The sequence below is a fragment of the Cucurbita pepo genome, chromosome LG13, assembly GCF_002806865.2.
Source record: "Cucurbita pepo subsp. pepo cultivar mu-cu-16 chromosome LG13, ASM280686v2, whole genome shotgun sequence".
In the NCBI taxonomy this organism is placed as follows: domain Eukaryota; kingdom Viridiplantae; phylum Streptophyta; class Magnoliopsida; order Cucurbitales; family Cucurbitaceae; genus Cucurbita; species Cucurbita pepo.
The window spans coordinates 1,715,734-1,732,574 of NC_036650.1; the positions used below are offsets into that span (position 1 = coordinate 1,715,734).

A 16,841-nucleotide genomic window follows, 5' to 3' on the forward strand; every position below is an offset into this window, starting at 1 on the left:
ATAAAAATTGGACGCTACGCTATGGATGGGTTGGATTTGAAGACACCCTTTGCCTCCAAATATTAAATATAAGGGACTCGGGATTAGGGAACCTTACATCATATTCTATGATATCAAACATTCAAATATATTAATTATTATTATTTTAAAAATTTATAGTTCGATCTCACTGTCTTAATTCAACAACTATTTTTAATCAGTTTAAGTATTTTATTTTTGAAATAAATTATTAATATTTTTTTTTATGAGAATGAATAATTATGATTATTTTTTTATTTTTTTTAAAAATTGATAATTTTAGAAGAAAAAAAAAGTTTAAAAATAATTTTTATTTATGTATTATAAAAAGAGTAAGAGAGTGAAGTGATGTGAAATGGATGGTTGTATAAAAAATAAAGACGGGATAATTGGGTTATGAATCTGAGCTGTCAATCAGGCGTGGCACACACCTACTACGTGGAGCCCGCGCTGTACAATCCCACGTGCCACGTGGTCGTTTTAATTAATTGTTTGTTAATAATATTAAAAGAAATAATAAAAAATTGTGAATTACGTAAGGGGAGTTAGAATCCACCTCGTTTTCAAGGCATCCCAAAACTTTGTTGTATCCACCGTTGCGTCACTTTCATCATACCAATTCCTTTGACCAATCCAACACACCCCCACCAGATCTTCTCTCTCTTCAACCATTTTTACTCTGTTCTCACTCACATCCATTTTAGTAAAATTTTTAGTAAAATTTTTAACTCGTCGTCCACTCAGATTGAATTATTCGTTTTCCTACATGAATTACCCATCCTCAATGCTTAGCAGCTCTATAGAGCGCGATGGACGACGGCTTAGCCAACGGCCTCAACCGTGCAAAGACTTGGCAAACCGAAAGTATATGGAAGCAGGCAACCGGTCCGGGCACTATTGAACAGCTTCGACCACGGAACGTTGAAGCGGATTTGAATTACTTTTGGTATTCATATGGGATGCGCATCGTAACTTATGTTTGATCAAACAAAGAAATTAGTGAAGGAGAAAAGTGAAAAAGAATAAATGAGCCATAAATAAAAAAGAGAGTTGAAGCAGCTGCCAATTGGCATGCCCGGGTTCGATCCTCGTCTTCCATTTCATAACCCGAATTATAAATCTTAATAAATATTTAAAAATAAATAAATATATGTATTTATAAGCCAATGTCTAAACTCAACCCAACTCAGGCATACTTTCGATATTAATAATTTAAATTTTTGAATTAATAACTTATTAGATATAAAATTAAATAGGAGGGAAAGATATTATTAAATATATTATTTAAAAGAATTTATATAAAAAAAAAAGAAAAAAAAAATACAGAACTTTGGTAATCTGTTTCCGTTCGGCCTGGCTCCTTTAATTTGCTCCTCTGCCACATCCTCCTTCATGTCCCACTCTCTGCCTTCTTCTTCTCTCTCTCTGTTCGATTCTTTGCTGTATATATAAGTAATCTTTCACTAAATTTCCTTTGTTCTTCGCCATTGATTTCGACCCAATTTTGTTCTCACTCTGCGACGCTCTCACTCACTCTTCTTCAATGTAATCTTTCATTTGTTTTTTCTATGATGGGTTTCTTTCATCTTCATTATCTTCTTTCTTCTTGTTGCAATTCATGGGGTATTTGAGAAATTGATGAGGGCAAAAGGGATTTGAGTCAAATACGAGATTATGAAGGTTAAGGAAATGCATCCTCTGTGCTGCATCTCGGTCGAAAGTTTTGGAATCGGATGTGGTGGCGATGGAGACAAGTCCAGAGACGAAGCTGCGGCGTTGCCTCTGTCTAGGACGAAGAGCATGCCGGCGAGTTTTGCGGCGTTTTCCGATGGATCTGATGGGAATGTTATCAGACGGCCACTTGGATCCAAATCCACAGTCGCTGGAGTTCTTCAGAAGTGGACCAATTACGGCAAGGGGTGGAGATCGAGGTGGTTTCTCCTCCGTAATGGGGTATTATCCTACGCGAAGATTCGCCGGCCGGAGAATCTGAACCTTCTTTCCCCCAACGACGACGTGCGATTGATCGGAGAGAGTTCGAGCAATCGGATTCCAAGGGGAGATGAGAAAGACAGAGGGAGGCAAAAGCAGCGGAAAGCGGTGGGAGTGGTTCATCTCAAGGTATGAAACTTAAGAACGAGATTGGGGATTTTTGACAATTTTTACACAAAAACACGATCTGGGTTGTTCTGATATGATCCGATGATCTTGTACAGAGCATCAAACTAGCAATGTGACATGCTTTTTAGGCCAAAAATTTGGCGCTGAAGAGAGAAATAGCTTGTGTTTTTACCCATTCATGGCATTTTGATTTCTTCTCTCTTTTTCTCTCTCCCTCTGAGTCTGATTTTGCCAGACACTCAGGAGGCGGCATTGAAATCTGAGCAAAAAGCAAACGCGTGAACTACAGGTTTATAGCATTGTTCGTCGTATCTCCTCCTGCGCTTACTCTTTTCTGGGTCATCCTCTGGTGAACTTAATTGCAAATTTTCACAGTTTTCTAACTGTTTGTCGATGTCTAGTGGGTCACATCCCACAGGTGGATTAAGGGGCCATTTCAGAAGGCTTATTGTTCATCAGAACGCTTGCTTCATTTCTCTTCATTTTTCTTGCTTGGATTTGAAATCTCCAACCATCTTTATCTTCCTCTCCAATGAATTGCACCTTTTCCCTCCTTCCTTTCACTGTTTCTGAGATTGATTGCTTACTTATTTTATGGTTGTTTTCCACATCCGTTTTTTCATTCCTGCTTTAGCCGACACCTCAAAAAGGGAGGAGAGATACCCTTTTGAAGGATTGTGTTTATTGATTCTTTTGGGTACAACCATTTAAAGAATTTGGTCTAAGCGAGTTACTATGTTGCTTGCTCTAATGAACTTTTTAGGCATTGGGTAGGTTTTGTATTACTCTCCAGCAGATGTTTCTGTTCATAGTCTTCTGAGCTTTGTTTTGGGAGAGGCAAATGTAGAAGAATATGTTTTGTTATGGCTTTGCTTAATTTGAATGTGCCATTTTGTAATATCTGAAATTTGTTAATGCAGATCGGATCATTTCGAGAGAGCAAGTCGGATGATAGGAGGTTTTATATATCCACTGCTACGAAGACTCTTCATTTGAGAACTAATTCGAAGAGTGACCGAGGTGCTTGGATTCAAGCCTTGGCTTCTGATCACAGCATATCTCCTTTAACGAATTATAATCTCTCCCCGGTGCTGAGTGATTTATCGGTATCAACTGGTCGATTAACGAAGCGTTTAGTTGAAGAGGGAATCAGTGAAACTCTTGTTAAGGACTGCGAACGGATAATGCTCTCCGAATTCTCGGAAATTCAAGGGTATCTTCAAGTTCTATGTGAAGAACGATATAACCTGCTTGATACAATTAGGCAGTTGGAGGTAATGGTATCTTTTGAAGCTCTTTTCCTCTTCGGATTGTTAGTATTTGGTGATCGTAATATCCATCCACAATTAACATTTCAGGACTTTTCTTATTCGGATGCATCCTAGGGCCTGTCCGTATTAAATGCATATCTATACACATCTAACTAAAGCCGATATCTGGTGAAGCGAATGTTTTTAAGTCGATTACTTCATGTAGCACACATGCTAAAGATTGATCTGTTCATGGACAAATTAAGTGTGTAGATGCCTTAAGTTTAACATTGGAAAGGATTGTGTATAATCTAGGCATTGCTTTTCTTTTCATTATAAGTTTGTCTTTGTTCTTAGACAAAGCTAATTCGGAATTGTCTTCCCTTTGTGGCACAACGTCTTGTCTTCATTGTTCGAAGAGTCCAGTTAGGGTCAATAGATTGATTCGTGGTTGAGTTCATATGGTTCAGTGTGTGTATATATGTACTCATATGCTACTCCTTCGCCTTACATATTTGATTTTACCATTGAATTCAGGCTGCTAATTTTGAAGCTGAAGCTTCTGGAATGAACGATGGCGAATTCCAACTTACGAAACACGATCTTTCTTCTGAAGAACGTGGAAAATATAGTGGTTCGTTCCCTTCTCTTTTCTTCCCCTTATTTGATTGAACTCGGCATTTGCATATACCGAATTGTTTCTTATAAGACAACAACAAGATTCAGTAAACTATGATAGACTATGATAGCTCTCTGTTTTGTTAAAATTTAAAACATATGGTTTGATGCGCGTTGACATTTTCAATGTTCGATGCGATTTAGAAAAACTAAACCGGTTATGTCGATATATGCTGATTTTACTTGTAAATTATATATTAGTTAGTGCATTAATCTCAATTATGCATAAAATGTTATAAACTTCATGGAGTTTATACTTGTATCTGGTTTGTAGAATGCAGCACCACGGAATCATCAGACGATATTGAGAAACAAGAAATCGAGGAGGAGGTTTCGGACGAAGATGAATTGTCCTTTTACGATACCAGAGATTATTTCGCTGAAAATTCTGTCGAGGTCGAGCCATATGACGTAGGTTTAGGTGGAGTTAATAGCAACACTGAAAATTATCATTATGACAATGCTGACAGAACGCCCGATCAGCTGGAGTTCCAGAACAAATATTCACACATTCGAAGACGTAAACAGCTTCCTGAACCGGTGGAGGAGGAGAAACGAGTTAGCCTTTGGTCAATAATCAAAGACAATGTAGGAAAAGATCTGACAAGAGTATGCCTCCCAGTTTACTTCAACGAGCCGATATCGTCACTGCAGAAATGCTGCGAAGATATGGAGTATTCTTATCTATTGGATCAGGCATACGAGCAAGGAAAACAGGTGAGCTTTATAAGAAGATGAAAAGCTCTTAAAAATCTAGTTATACAAGGAAATGTAGGATTTGGGAACTTGTATAATGTGCAGGGAAATAGTCTACAAAGGATTCTGAACGTTGCAGCTTTCGCGGTTTCGGGGTATGCTTCGTCGGAAGGCAGGCATTGCAAACCATTCAATCCGCTGTTGGGGGAAACTTATGAAGCGGATTTTCCAGAGAAAGGGATTCGATTCTTCTCCGAGAAGGTGAGTAAATGGGATAACAAATTATATGAGAGTATATGATGAGATAATTGTAATAGTAATTTGAAAATGGATGTGTATTTATGTAGGTGAGTCACCATCCGACTCTGATAGCATGCCATTGTGAAGGGAGAGGGTGGAAGTTTTGGGGAGATAGCAACCTTCAGTCCAAATTCTGGGGAAGGTCGATTCAGCTGGACCCTGTCGGAGTTCTCACACTTGAGTTCGACGACGGCGAGATCTTCCAGTGGAGCAAGGTATGTGAACCAAAACCCCATACTATACTTTGTTTTACTTTGTCGAGGATAATTATTGAATAGGTAGCCTAGAATTGGAGAGGGTCTATTGCTTCATCTCATATATAGATTACTCGTTCATAGTCTGTGAGATCTCACATTAGTTGGAGAAGGGAACGAAGCATTCTTTATAAGGGTGTGGAAACCTCTTTCTAGCAGACAGCGTTTTAAAACCTTGAGGGTAAGCCTGAAAGGAAAAGCCCAAAGAGGACAATATATGCTAGCGGTGGGCTTAGACTGTTACAAATGGTCTCATAGCCAGACATCGAGGGTGTGCCAGTGAGGGTCTTAAAGGGGGGTGGATTGTGAGATCCCACGTCGATTGAAGAGGGGAACAAAACATTCTTTATAAGGGTGTGGAAACCTCTTCCTAGTATACGCGTTTTAAAACCCCTGAAAGGGAAAGTCCAATGAGGATAATATCTGCTAGCGATGGACTTGGGCTGAACTTACTTGGGCTGAACTTTCTTGATTTCACACGGAGGGTCGTTCAAGAAATTAATAAGAAAAATGTTTCCATTAATTTTTTTGGGTCAAGATCAGTACAATATGTTATTTCTTCTAATGTACGTGAATAGAGTCATAAATCTCATTTTATGGTTTCTTTTAGGTAACAACAAATATCTATAATCTCATCCTCGGGAAAGTATATTGCGATCACCATGGAACGATGCACATACGTGGCAATCGGGACTATTCTTGCAACCTCAAGTTCAAAGAGCAATCTTTTCTCGACCGAAATCCTCGTCAGGTATGCTATATAGTTTGTTGGTGGCAGTTCTCATTCTTTTTCTTTTTCGTAAAAAAGAAACTAAATCCAATGTATACTACATCTGTGTAGGTTCATGGATATGTCGAAGACGTAACGGGGAAAAAAGTTGCAACGTTGTTTGGGAAGTGGGACGACAGCCTGCGTTATGTAAATGGTTATGAGAATGCAAATTCAAAGATTCATGATGGTAGTTTGTTGTGGAAAAGTAGCGAACCGCCCTTGAATCCGACTCGATACAACTTGACTTCATTCGCGATCACTTTGAATGAGCTGACACCAGGGCTCAAGGTATAACCAAACATGATGTGTGTTGAAAAACAGTCATTTAGCATATGTATTTGCCTCTACCATACACCCTTTTGTGTATCTCTAATTGTTTTGTATAGCTTTGTCTGATCCTGGATATTTGATCACGGATTAAGGAGTTGCTACCTCCAACGGATTCCAGACTCCGACCAGATCAACGGCATCTGGAAAACGGCGAGTACGATAAAGCCAATGAAGAGAAGCTACGGTTAGAACAAAGGCAAAGAATTGTATGTCGAGCTCTTCGTTTCATTCGTTTTCTTTTTATTATCTACATGTTCTCTGCTCTTGGTGATTCATAGCGGTTTGTTTATGTCAGTCGAGGAAGTTACAAGAAAACGGTTGGAAGCCGAGATGGTTTCAGAGAGAGGGTAAAGCTGGACCGTTTCGGTACGTCGGGGGATATTGGGAAGCGAGGAAAGAAAGGAAATGGGATGATTGCCCAGATATATTTGGAGAATTGAACCAGGAGAGTACAGCAAATTAGAAGAATGATAATCAGGATTCAGGTCAGTATTTTTCTTTCTTAGTTCTATCCAAAGCTATGATCTGGTTATTATATAAAGTTAAGAACATAATAAGATTTCTTTTAGGAAATAACACAATAAGACATTGCCCCAACCGGTTGCGAGATTAGTCGAAAACACATAACTTTAGCTGGTTATCAAACACGATGTTTGTTTAAAACTTGGTTTGATACACTTTGGCAGATATAGGAGAGGTAGGATAGACGAAGACCCTCGAGGCCAATCGATGGAGCATCGACGGGGAGTTGTGGCCGATTGGAGCGGTAGCAGATTTGTGATACAGAACACGATATGAACGAAAATGATATAATGAATGATATGTATGCATGGGCATTTTGGTTGTTATTTTTGAAGGTTTAATGTCTGGGATTAGGTGATAGATAGCTTCACAAATGGATGTAATCTGTTCCAAATGTGAAGGGGAGAATAATTGTGATGATATTGCTTCCTCATCTCTTTCATTTGAATCTTTAATTTTTCTCCCCACATCCCAATAAAAGCTAATGCCTATTTTTCTGTCATACAATACTTCTGTCAAGCATTGGAAAGTATGGGGATTTGGCTTATAAGTAATACAAATACTATTTTCAAAATGGTTATGGTCGATAACCGATCCCAGTTAGGTTTGAAAGTCCAGCCCATAAAACGCTAGTGCCCAGCTTGTGTGTGTACATAGTGTCACCGTACCTGCGGTAGCGTAACTTTGACATGCTCACGACCAACCTTGGGAGAAATCCAATTGTGGCTTCTAGGAGAACTTTTTCTTCGCTAACTGAACATTACTCATGCAGAATCTAAGTTTGTTCGACAACATACTTCGCCTGAGCATGCATGTTCAATCATTTGCGACGCAGTCGACTTGCCTTTACACTAGGCCAAGTCATTCTACTCGACCTTGCCTCTACTTGGAGTAAAGGTCTATCATGTATAACGTCGTATCCCATCATTTTATCTTGGTTCCCAAATAACATCACCTATTTGTCTTGACGACATCCCAAGTTACGGGGTGTCGTCGGCCATCGCAGTTCACTCGTTCATGCCATTAAGAATGGGCCCACGTAAGGTTCATTATATTAGGACATCTCAAACATCCATCCAGATTCTATTGGAGCATTGGACCCTCTTGTGTCCATGCCATATCATTTACGAACTTTGTATCGGATAGCAGGTGTATGATCTAACCTCCGATACATGGGTTGGGGCGCAATACCGAAACACCCTTGCTACTGTACTGTTCTTGAAAAACTCATTTTAAAGAAAGTCGTTCGAGACACTCGTCTTACAATGGTTTTTGTAACCTGTGCACTCAACCCAACACGACGTCGCAACTCGCACCCCTCTTTGACGGCTCGGGTTGCTCCATTTTACCATGTTCCACTATTTTATGGCCTTTGCCTACCATTTTTTACCCTCCCATATTCAATTTTCGCATTTTTAAAAAGGAATGTAAGCTAAATTAGAGGTTTAATTATGAATAATATGTAAACTAGGTTGTTCGACGTGTGTTAATCCAGTGTCGTGAATTCACGTAGGTTGACTTGAATTTCAAAAGAAAAATTTGTGCTAGCTCCATTTATAAATTAGAGAATCCGGTTTAAGCTACTCAGGTAAGTGACTTCACTACTAATTTGGTTGGATGAATTGTTTGAAGCATGAACGACGTGTAATGTGTGGCCCTTGCACGTGTCGTACCTTATGATTATTTGAATGTTTGTTTATTGTGTTATGTCGTAATTATGAGGCATCTCATGTTCTAGAATATCATGTTGACACGTTATGCCATTGATGACTGTGTTATGTCATGAAAGTGTGGTATCATGTTATACACTATATTACATATGAAATGAACAAAAATTTGTCTTGCATCACATATACATGCTATGATTTTAAATTGTGGGGACTTCATGCATATTGTGTATGTTCACGTGCATTGAGATATGTATATGATTAGCACAAACGTGTACACTACAATATTATAATACAATATTATGTACACCATGACACTATGCGCCCTCCCTTCCCTCTATGGTATATCGACAGTGTGAGTGTATGCTAGTCGAAGGTCAGGTCCAGGGGTGCATATACGACCTCGTCTAGTGGTCCATGTGCGAGTGTGTGGACCGTATATAGAGAAACAAGGTCATGAAATGATGTTTTATGATACGACAAGAACCAAACATAATTGCATGTGATTGCATTTCCTAACCTAGCAGTGAAGTTACTGAGTATTCCTTAAAATACTTAAGCCACGTACTACTCTTAGTTTTTCAGGTAAAAGTAAAACACCCTTGCACGGATGACGATATCACGGTGACGACCATGGGACCGAAGCTAGGGTACATAAATTTCATGTTCGTAAAATGAAGAGTCATTTGAAGACTAAAATTAATTATAGAAATTATTAGAGCTTGGCGTAGTAGCAGAGAAATCATTAATTAAAAAAAAAAAGTTAAACAGCTCAACACATAGATGGTTCCATTCCATCTGTAGTGTTCCCTGGAATTACTACATAAAAAGAAGATCCTATGCATTATTTATATACTAATATTGATTCCCTCCCTTTAAAATAAAACCCATCAATATATTAATCATGAATTTGCATGAGATTTGATTGAATATGTGTCAAATAAGTTACGAATATCAACTCGAGTATTGCTCGAACACCTCAAAGATATTATCGTTAATTGTTGTAGGTTTGAATCAATATCTCTTAAACATGGTTGTCACCCATCAACCACAAATAATTGTTTCTATGTTCACAAATTATCGATCTCAAATAATAATTTTTGGAGCATGTTTGAATTGACTTTTAAAGTGTTTATAAAAGTATTTCTATAACGACCATAGATTTCTACTGACCTAGGTCGCTACCGTCATTATAACATACTCTCTTATATGAAAACAAACATTTAAAGTTTTATCATAAAACACTGTCTTAGACTTAAATGTTCGAAAACATCTTTAAGACAGCAAAAGAAAATACTGAATAAAACATTAAAAGTAAAAAGCACCATATACTAACCGAAAGTCTAAAAAATGAAATACCACTATCATATACATGTGTCATTGTCTTTCCTTGTGATGCCGTCGTCGGTCATACAGGCGTGTCTACGTTCCTCCTCACGTCAACATATTTCATTGTCTAGGAGGAATTACGCTAACTTGTTTTTTTAGTACAAGTATCTACGGGGTTTGCTATGACTTTTTACTATCATCCGACCGTTACTGAGGCTTTTGCTTCTATTCCTGTATCTTCCAAAAGGAAAAAAGATCTCTGAGAGCTGTTTCCTGGATCCAAAAGAGAGTACTTGGGTTCTCCCAATAACTAAAAAGTGTATCATGCCTGAATCTAACTGGGGTTCACGGTGACATGACTTGAGTATTTTATAAAATAATTACTAACGGATCCTATGAGGCCAAAGAATGCAAACACATGCAACTCATGAGTAGAGACCTATCATTAAGACTATCATAAATGTGGCCTCGAGTCGGGATAAAACAATTTTTTTTTAAACAATTTCTACGTGCAAGTAATATTTTATTCAATTTTATCATTGAATGGAAAATTTTTTAGTCTCATTTTGAAAATGGGATGGCTATATACTTTTGTTGATTAATAATTGTGAGGGCTAACTGGGTAAGGATGTATATAAATTTCAACTCTCTACGAATCAAAATGTCAAACAAAGCTTAAATTAATGAAGTTGTATGCATAATGAAATGGAATATGCATAGAAATTGGGAACTCCAGCTAGCCAAAGCAGATACTCCTTCCCCCAGTTGAGATTCTATTCCAAAATTATATCTTATAGTAACATAATGATATTAAAACTATATCTTATAATAAAATCATTACATTATTCATATATATGATCACATAATTTGAGACACAAAAGACAATGAGATCCACATTATAAGGAACTGCAAACCCTCTTTCTCCTTATTATCTCACTTCATTCATGTGGATCTTCCCATTGCATTCTTTGGCACATGGGGTCATTTGAATCTTCACATCATGATTTGTTTTCTCAAGGATAACGTACACGAATCTCCTCGGGAATGAGTTTAATTATCTCGATTAGCCTATGAAATTTGGAAAGTTGGGTCTATTGAAGTCATCTCATGTCTCTAGACGCGTAATTCTTAAATAGTATATAGTCAATGTATCAGATAAGCATTAGAATTTAGGAAATTATTAAAAGCTTAAGTACGAGACAAATGAACACAACTTTAATGAAACTGGGTCGTAAAGAATAATCTCATTTTTTAATTATCTCACCTTATAAAATTCAAACGTTTCAGTATTTGTTACCATTTCAAAGATCGAGAGTTCATCTTGCAGCAATGAATTGTGGAAACACCCGAACTTTTCGATATTATATTAGAGAGAACTTCAAAAGGGATTCTCGCTTTTCCTTGGCTTTTTGGTACATCAAAACTTTACATAATTAAAAAGCATAGGGTACCCATTAAAAGGGTTTGTTCTAAACTTGTATAGTTGAGAGAAAAAGGCACACACAAAGCAAGAGAGTGGATAATACATTAATGGGCAGATGGGCCACAGTCCTCCAATTCAATGCCCTCATCAGCCAACCTCTTCTCCTTGTACACGNTATTCCTGTATCTTCCAAAAGGAAAAAAGATCTCTGAGAGCTGTTTCCTGGATCCGAAAGAGAGTACTTGGGTTCTCCCAATAACTAAAAAGTGTATCATGCCTGAATCTAACTGGGGTTCGCGGTGGTGGAGGAACTGGATCGGAAAAAAGAGGGATTCCAGTTGTAAGATATCTAATGAAACCGTCGCTGGAATTGAGATCTCATTCAAAGAGAAAGATATCAAATATCTGGAGTTTCTTTTTGTATATTATATGGATGATCAGATCCGCAAGGACCATGATTGGGAATTGTTTGATCGTCTTTCTCCGAGGAAGAGGCAAAACATAATCAACTTGAATTCGGGACAGCTATTCGAAATCTTAGTGAAAGACTGGATTTGTTATCTCATGTTTGCTTTTCGTGAAAAAATACCAATTGAAGTGGAGGGCTTCTTCAAACAACAAGGAGCTGGGTCAACTATTCAATCAAATGATATTGAGCATGTTTCCCATCTCTTCTCGAGAAACAAGTGGGCTATTTCTTTGCAAAATTGTGCTCAATTTCATATGTGGCAATTCCGCCAAGATCTCTTCTTTAGTTGGGGGAAGAATCCGCACGAATCGGATTTTTTGAGGAACATATCGAGAGAGAATTGGATTTGGTTAGACAATGTGTGGTTGGTAAACAAGGATCGGTTTTTTAGCAAGGTACGGAATGTCTTGTCAAATATTCAATATGATTCCACAAGATCTAGTTTCGTTCAAGTAACGGATTCTAGCCAATTGAAAGGATCTTCTGATCAATCCAGAGATCATTTCGATTCCATTAGTAATGAGGATTCGGAATATCACACATTGATCAATCAAAGAGAGATTCAACAACTAAAAGAAAGATCGATTCTTTGGGATCCTTCCTTTCTTCAAACGGAACGAACAGAGATAGAATCAGACCGATTCCCTAAATGCTTTTCTGGATATTCCTCAATGTCCCGGCTATTCACGGAACGTGAGAAGCAGATGAATAATCATCCGCTTCCGGAAGAAATCGAAGAATTTCTCGGGAATCCTACNCGTACCACTTAGCACAAATCAAGAACACCGCCAAATTCAACACACTTAAGATCGCCAACAGCCAATAGAAATCATAAAGCTTCCCTTCATTGAGATTGTCCGGAATCCATGGATGCCCATTTTCAGTCACTTTTCCCACTATTGTAACCAATAATGAGCTAAAGAAGAACCCTAAAGCAAGTGTGCTCAAGAACAGCCCTGTGCTCATTGTCTTCATCCCTTTAGGGCACTCTCTTAAGAAAAAATCCAATTGCCCCATGTACGTCAACGCCTCGCCTGCATACACAACCGATTAAAATTTTACGTTCTAACTTTTTACGTATAATTGAACCAAAATGCCAAAATGAGGGAAATTTTCTCACCTGCTCCCACAATTAAGAACTGTGGACAAAGCCAAAACACACTCATTGGCACCTCAGCCATTGGCTTGAACACCAATCCATTTTCCTCCACCACCCTCAATCGCTTGATTTCGGTAAGCGCGGCGGCGACCATGGCAATTATCGATAGAACCAACCCGACCCCAACTCGTTGCAGTGGGGTTAGCCCTTGTGGATTCTTCAAAATTCTCGATGCTATCGGGACGATGAGTCGGTCGTAGATCGGGACGGTTACGAGGATGCTAGCAACGAAGAAGGCAGTGAGGGAGGCTGCCGGAATTTGAAAGGATTTTCCAATGTGTCGGTTCATAGTAGTGGCTTGGGAGACAGAGAATGTTGTCATTTGAGCATAGACTGTCCAGAAAATAATGGTGGTTGCCCAAATTGGTAACATTCTAAGCACTAATTTAACTTCCTCAATGTCTGTTAGGGTTGATAAATTCCACTTGTTCACTACATTCCCAACTATTTCTTCATCCTTGATTGCTGCCTTATCCAAAAACCTACACAAAAAACCAACAAATTCAATATAAAAATGTAATCTTTAACATAAATTCATGATTATCTATTGATTTTTGGTCGAAATCAAACTTGGGTTCAACCAAAGTTTTCAACTTTTTGGTCATTTTGATTTGTTTTGATTCTTTTTCACACAACTTGGAGAGCCAATCAATTGAGTTATATATATATATATATATATATATATATATATATATATTCATGAAATAGAATAATGATAAAAATTGTGGGCTAGATGCCTAACTTTATAATAAATTTATTTCTTGTGTGAAAATTGAAAATACTAAATATAATAAGCTCAATTATGGCAAACTTCCAAGTGTTGAAAATGTTTTTTGTCCTAAGCTTGTCGGGTTCCTGTTGGATGGGATATAGTTTTTAAGTTATTAAACTGTATAATTGGTGACCAAAAGTAGAATTTGGGATTCAATTTTCTTGGCTTATATGATACAATAACGTATTCGGAATGCCCACGAAAACTATGTAATAATTCATTAATCACCTTTACAAGTAAGTTTATTTAAATAAACTATCATATATTATACCCAATATATCAACTATTTTAGTCGTAGTATCACCACGTATCAAAAATACATTCATCGTTAGTTCTAGATGAAAATCATTAATATTTTGTTTCAAAAATACTATTCAACTAAAAAACACTCTATTTCAAAAGTTTCATTAATAAAGTTTAAAAAATGTCATTACCGTACAAAAAAAAAAACCTATACACTTTCAAAAGTAACATTAATATCCTTAACGTAAACTTGTTTTAAAAGTCGGAGGAAGAAAGTGATCTATGAAGTGTAAATAGATGATTTTTTTTTTTTTATATTATAGGCAATAATTTTTTAAATTTCTTTTTTTTGAAAGTTTTAAGGTTATTTTTAAAATATAGTATTATCCAAAATTAAGGTATTATTGGGAGTTAAAAAAATTATGATTGTAGTTGACTTTTTTAGAGCGTTAAAACTGAATAAACTAAGAAACCAACCTGAACTGCTTGCTGCGGGGCAACTTCTGCTTCTTCTTCCCAGCTCCATCGACGGCGTCTTCGATTTGGTACAACGCCGATGGATCCGAGGGCAAATCCATCCTCCTCTTCCTCCATGCTGCAACGAACACGGCAGCGATTTGTGTCAACGGGCTACCGACCAATTTTTTAAACCGGTATCGTCGAGTCCCGGACAGGAACACAACCAATCCCAACACAATGGCACAAGCACATATCCCATATCCCCATTGCCTGCCCCAATTATCTTGAATGTAAACAAGAATTGTCACAGCTCCAAGTGATCCAATGCTTATCAAGAAGAAGAACCAATTGAAGAAAACCGCCGTTTTCGCTCTCTCCTCCTTATCCGTTTCGTCGAATTGATCGGAACCGAACCCCGAAACGCTCGATTTCAAGCCACCGGTGCCGAGTGCCGTTAAGTATAGTGCTGTGTGGAGAATTGCCAGCTGCTTGCTGTCCGCCGGAATGCATGGGGTTGGTGAGAGCCCCGGTGAACATTTTGGCGGCCGGAGACTTGGAATTATGGTGGAGATGGTTAAGAGAGTTACACCCTAATTGAATCCACAAATTTAAATTAAAACATATTTACACAAAATTAATATTAATAACGAGAAAGCGCCATAAATCTTACAATTGCTTGAACCGTTGCGAAGATGGAAATTGTCAGATACCTTTAAGAAAAAAAAAAAAAAAAAAANAAACGGAAGAAAAAATTGAAATTTATGAAAGTAAATAAATAAAATTTTGAAAAATTGATGTTATTACCGTCCGAGAAAAGTGTCGGCGACAAAGCCACCGAAGAGACATAGCATGAAGGAGGTTCCGAGGAAGTTGGTGACATTGTTGGCGGCGGTAGCATTGCCTAGATGCATTGTTTCAGTCAAATAAGTGACCAAATTGACTGCAATTCCCAGCGTTGTAAGCCTCTCAACCCCTTCTGGCCCTGCAGATTTTTTGAAGAACTAATGAGTTCAAAAGGCTTAAGCTTTGCATTATAGAAAGGGAAGATTAATGATAATGGACCTAGAATCATGGCGGCCGCGACCCAGCCCCCGGTTTTGGCCTTAATGGCTGGCTTGCCGGTGTAGTCCCAGGCATCTGAGAGGGTCTTTTCATGAGTTGTTTCTGGGAGAATACTCATGGTGATGAAGATTCTGCAATGGATATGTATGTGTTGCAGTGGATGAAGATTCTGCAATGCCGTTGGAGGGTTTTTATAGTGCGAATTTCATACCTCGTGACGTATAATAACAAAATATTCTATTCTATTATTATATTCTATATTGTGTTTGAAGTTTTCAAAATTTCTATTTTTGTTCTTCTTTTTTTTTTCTTTAATCATAATTTGAAGTTTTTATGTGCATTTATACTTTATATTAGTTGTTTATTCCAATTAAAAAAAAACAAAATGATTGACATAGATTTTTACGCACTTAGTAAGTTTTGTTCAATCTCCCACTCATGTGTAACCTCATAATCCACTTCATTTGGAGTCCAATGTGTTTGTTGGTACTCGTTCTTCTCTCCAATTAATGTGGGATCTCACAAAAATAAGTTCAAATAGGATCGATTACTATGAATTTAAAATCAATTCCATTGCAGTTTCAGATTTTACTTTACATTGATTAAAATTTGCAATTCAATCTCAATATATTTTATAAAAAATTATATTTGAGTGGTCGGAAAATACATAATACAATTAAATAAAACTAATGTGTATATATATTTAGTTTAAAATGAACAATAAATTTGAATTTTCCTTATTCGATCTAGTTTTACGAGAACTTATGAACTAATCAAATGCATAAAAATTTTCATTTATTTGAACTCGACTCAACCCAAATAGGTTTATAATCTAACTCAAATCGAGTTGAGTTAGGTTGAGTTGTTTTTCGAATACCTGTTAAAATATTAAAAAATATGATTTACCAATTAAATGGATTTAAAGTAATTTGCTTCCATTTTGATGGAATTATTTTTGGAACAATGGACATAGAATATAATTTTGATGCCAAATATGTTGTTTGAAGATCACTAACCAATTGGAGTCTGTATTGTTTAGAGAGAACACCATTTTTCCTTCCAACTACAATAATATAAGGTATGAAATCGAGGCATTTGGAGTACCAACTGCAATTATTAAACTCGAAGTTGTTTAGTTCGAAGAAATAAATAACGTGTTTGGGGCACAGTTATTTAGTTTGAGTTAACCAAGTCTATGTTTGTCGTGTATTGTTCTATAACATTCATCAACATTCATATGTCTATTATTATGAAAACCTCGACTTTTAGAAGACTTACAATTTAAGAGAGAAACGGGAGCCAAAAGTGAAGAATTTA

The 16,841-nt window shown here is 37.2% G+C and overlaps 2 protein-coding genes across 5 annotated transcripts; one reads left to right on the plus strand and one right to left on the minus strand.

The window, feature by feature from the left end:
• The first annotated feature begins 1,379 nt into the window (after positions 1-1,379).
• LOC111808516 (oxysterol-binding protein-related protein 2B-like) lies at positions 1,380-7,224 on the plus strand. Of its 4 annotated transcripts, none has more exons than XM_023694553.1 (11): positions 1,382-2,139; positions 3,060-3,413; positions 3,927-4,023; positions 4,342-4,784; positions 4,869-5,024; positions 5,111-5,278; positions 5,928-6,068; positions 6,159-6,377; positions 6,512-6,625; positions 6,715-6,904; positions 7,103-7,224. In XM_023694553.1, the coding sequence occupies exons 1-10, from the start codon at positions 1,693-1,695 to the stop codon at positions 6,880-6,882; spliced, it is 2,307 nt and encodes a 768-aa protein (XP_023550321.1). In that variant the 5' UTR covers positions 1,382-1,692; the 3' UTR covers positions 6,883-6,904; positions 7,103-7,224. The 4 variants fall into 4 exon arrangements, with proteins under 4 accessions (XP_023550323.1, XP_023550321.1, XP_023550322.1 ...); XM_023694554.1 differs by lacking the exon at positions 7,103-7,224 and adding an exon at positions 6,989-7,046; XM_023694552.1 differs by having other exon boundaries at positions 1,383-2,139; positions 7,106-7,224.
• LOC111808517 (protein NRT1/ PTR FAMILY 6.3-like) lies at positions 4,954-15,642 on the minus strand. The gene is made up of 8 exons (XM_023694557.1): positions 15,525-15,642; positions 15,267-15,444; positions 15,133-15,172; positions 14,481-15,052; positions 12,950-13,470; positions 12,587-12,863; positions 11,485-11,540; positions 4,954-4,961 (listed from the first exon to the last, which is right to left on the minus strand). The coding sequence occupies exons 1-8, from the start codon at positions 15,640-15,642 to the stop codon at positions 4,954-4,956; spliced, it is 1,770 nt and encodes a 589-aa protein (XP_023550325.1).
• Between the last annotated feature and the right edge of the window lie 1,199 nt (positions 15,643-16,841).

Bases quoted from the DNA above. Each gene is read 5' to 3' on its own strand.
- LOC111808516 (XM_023694553.1), top strand. From the start codon at position 1,693: ATGAAGGTTAAGGAAATGCATCCTCTGTGCTGCATCTCGGTCGAAAGT. The intron at 4,785-4,868 runs GTGAGCTTTATA...TATAATGTGCAG, and splicing joins CATACGAGCAAGGAAAACAG to GGAAATAGTCTACAAAGGAT. The intron at 6,626-6,714 runs GTATGTCGAGCT...TGTTTATGTCAG, and splicing joins TAGAACAAAGGCAAAGAATT to TCGAGGAAGTTACAAGAAAA.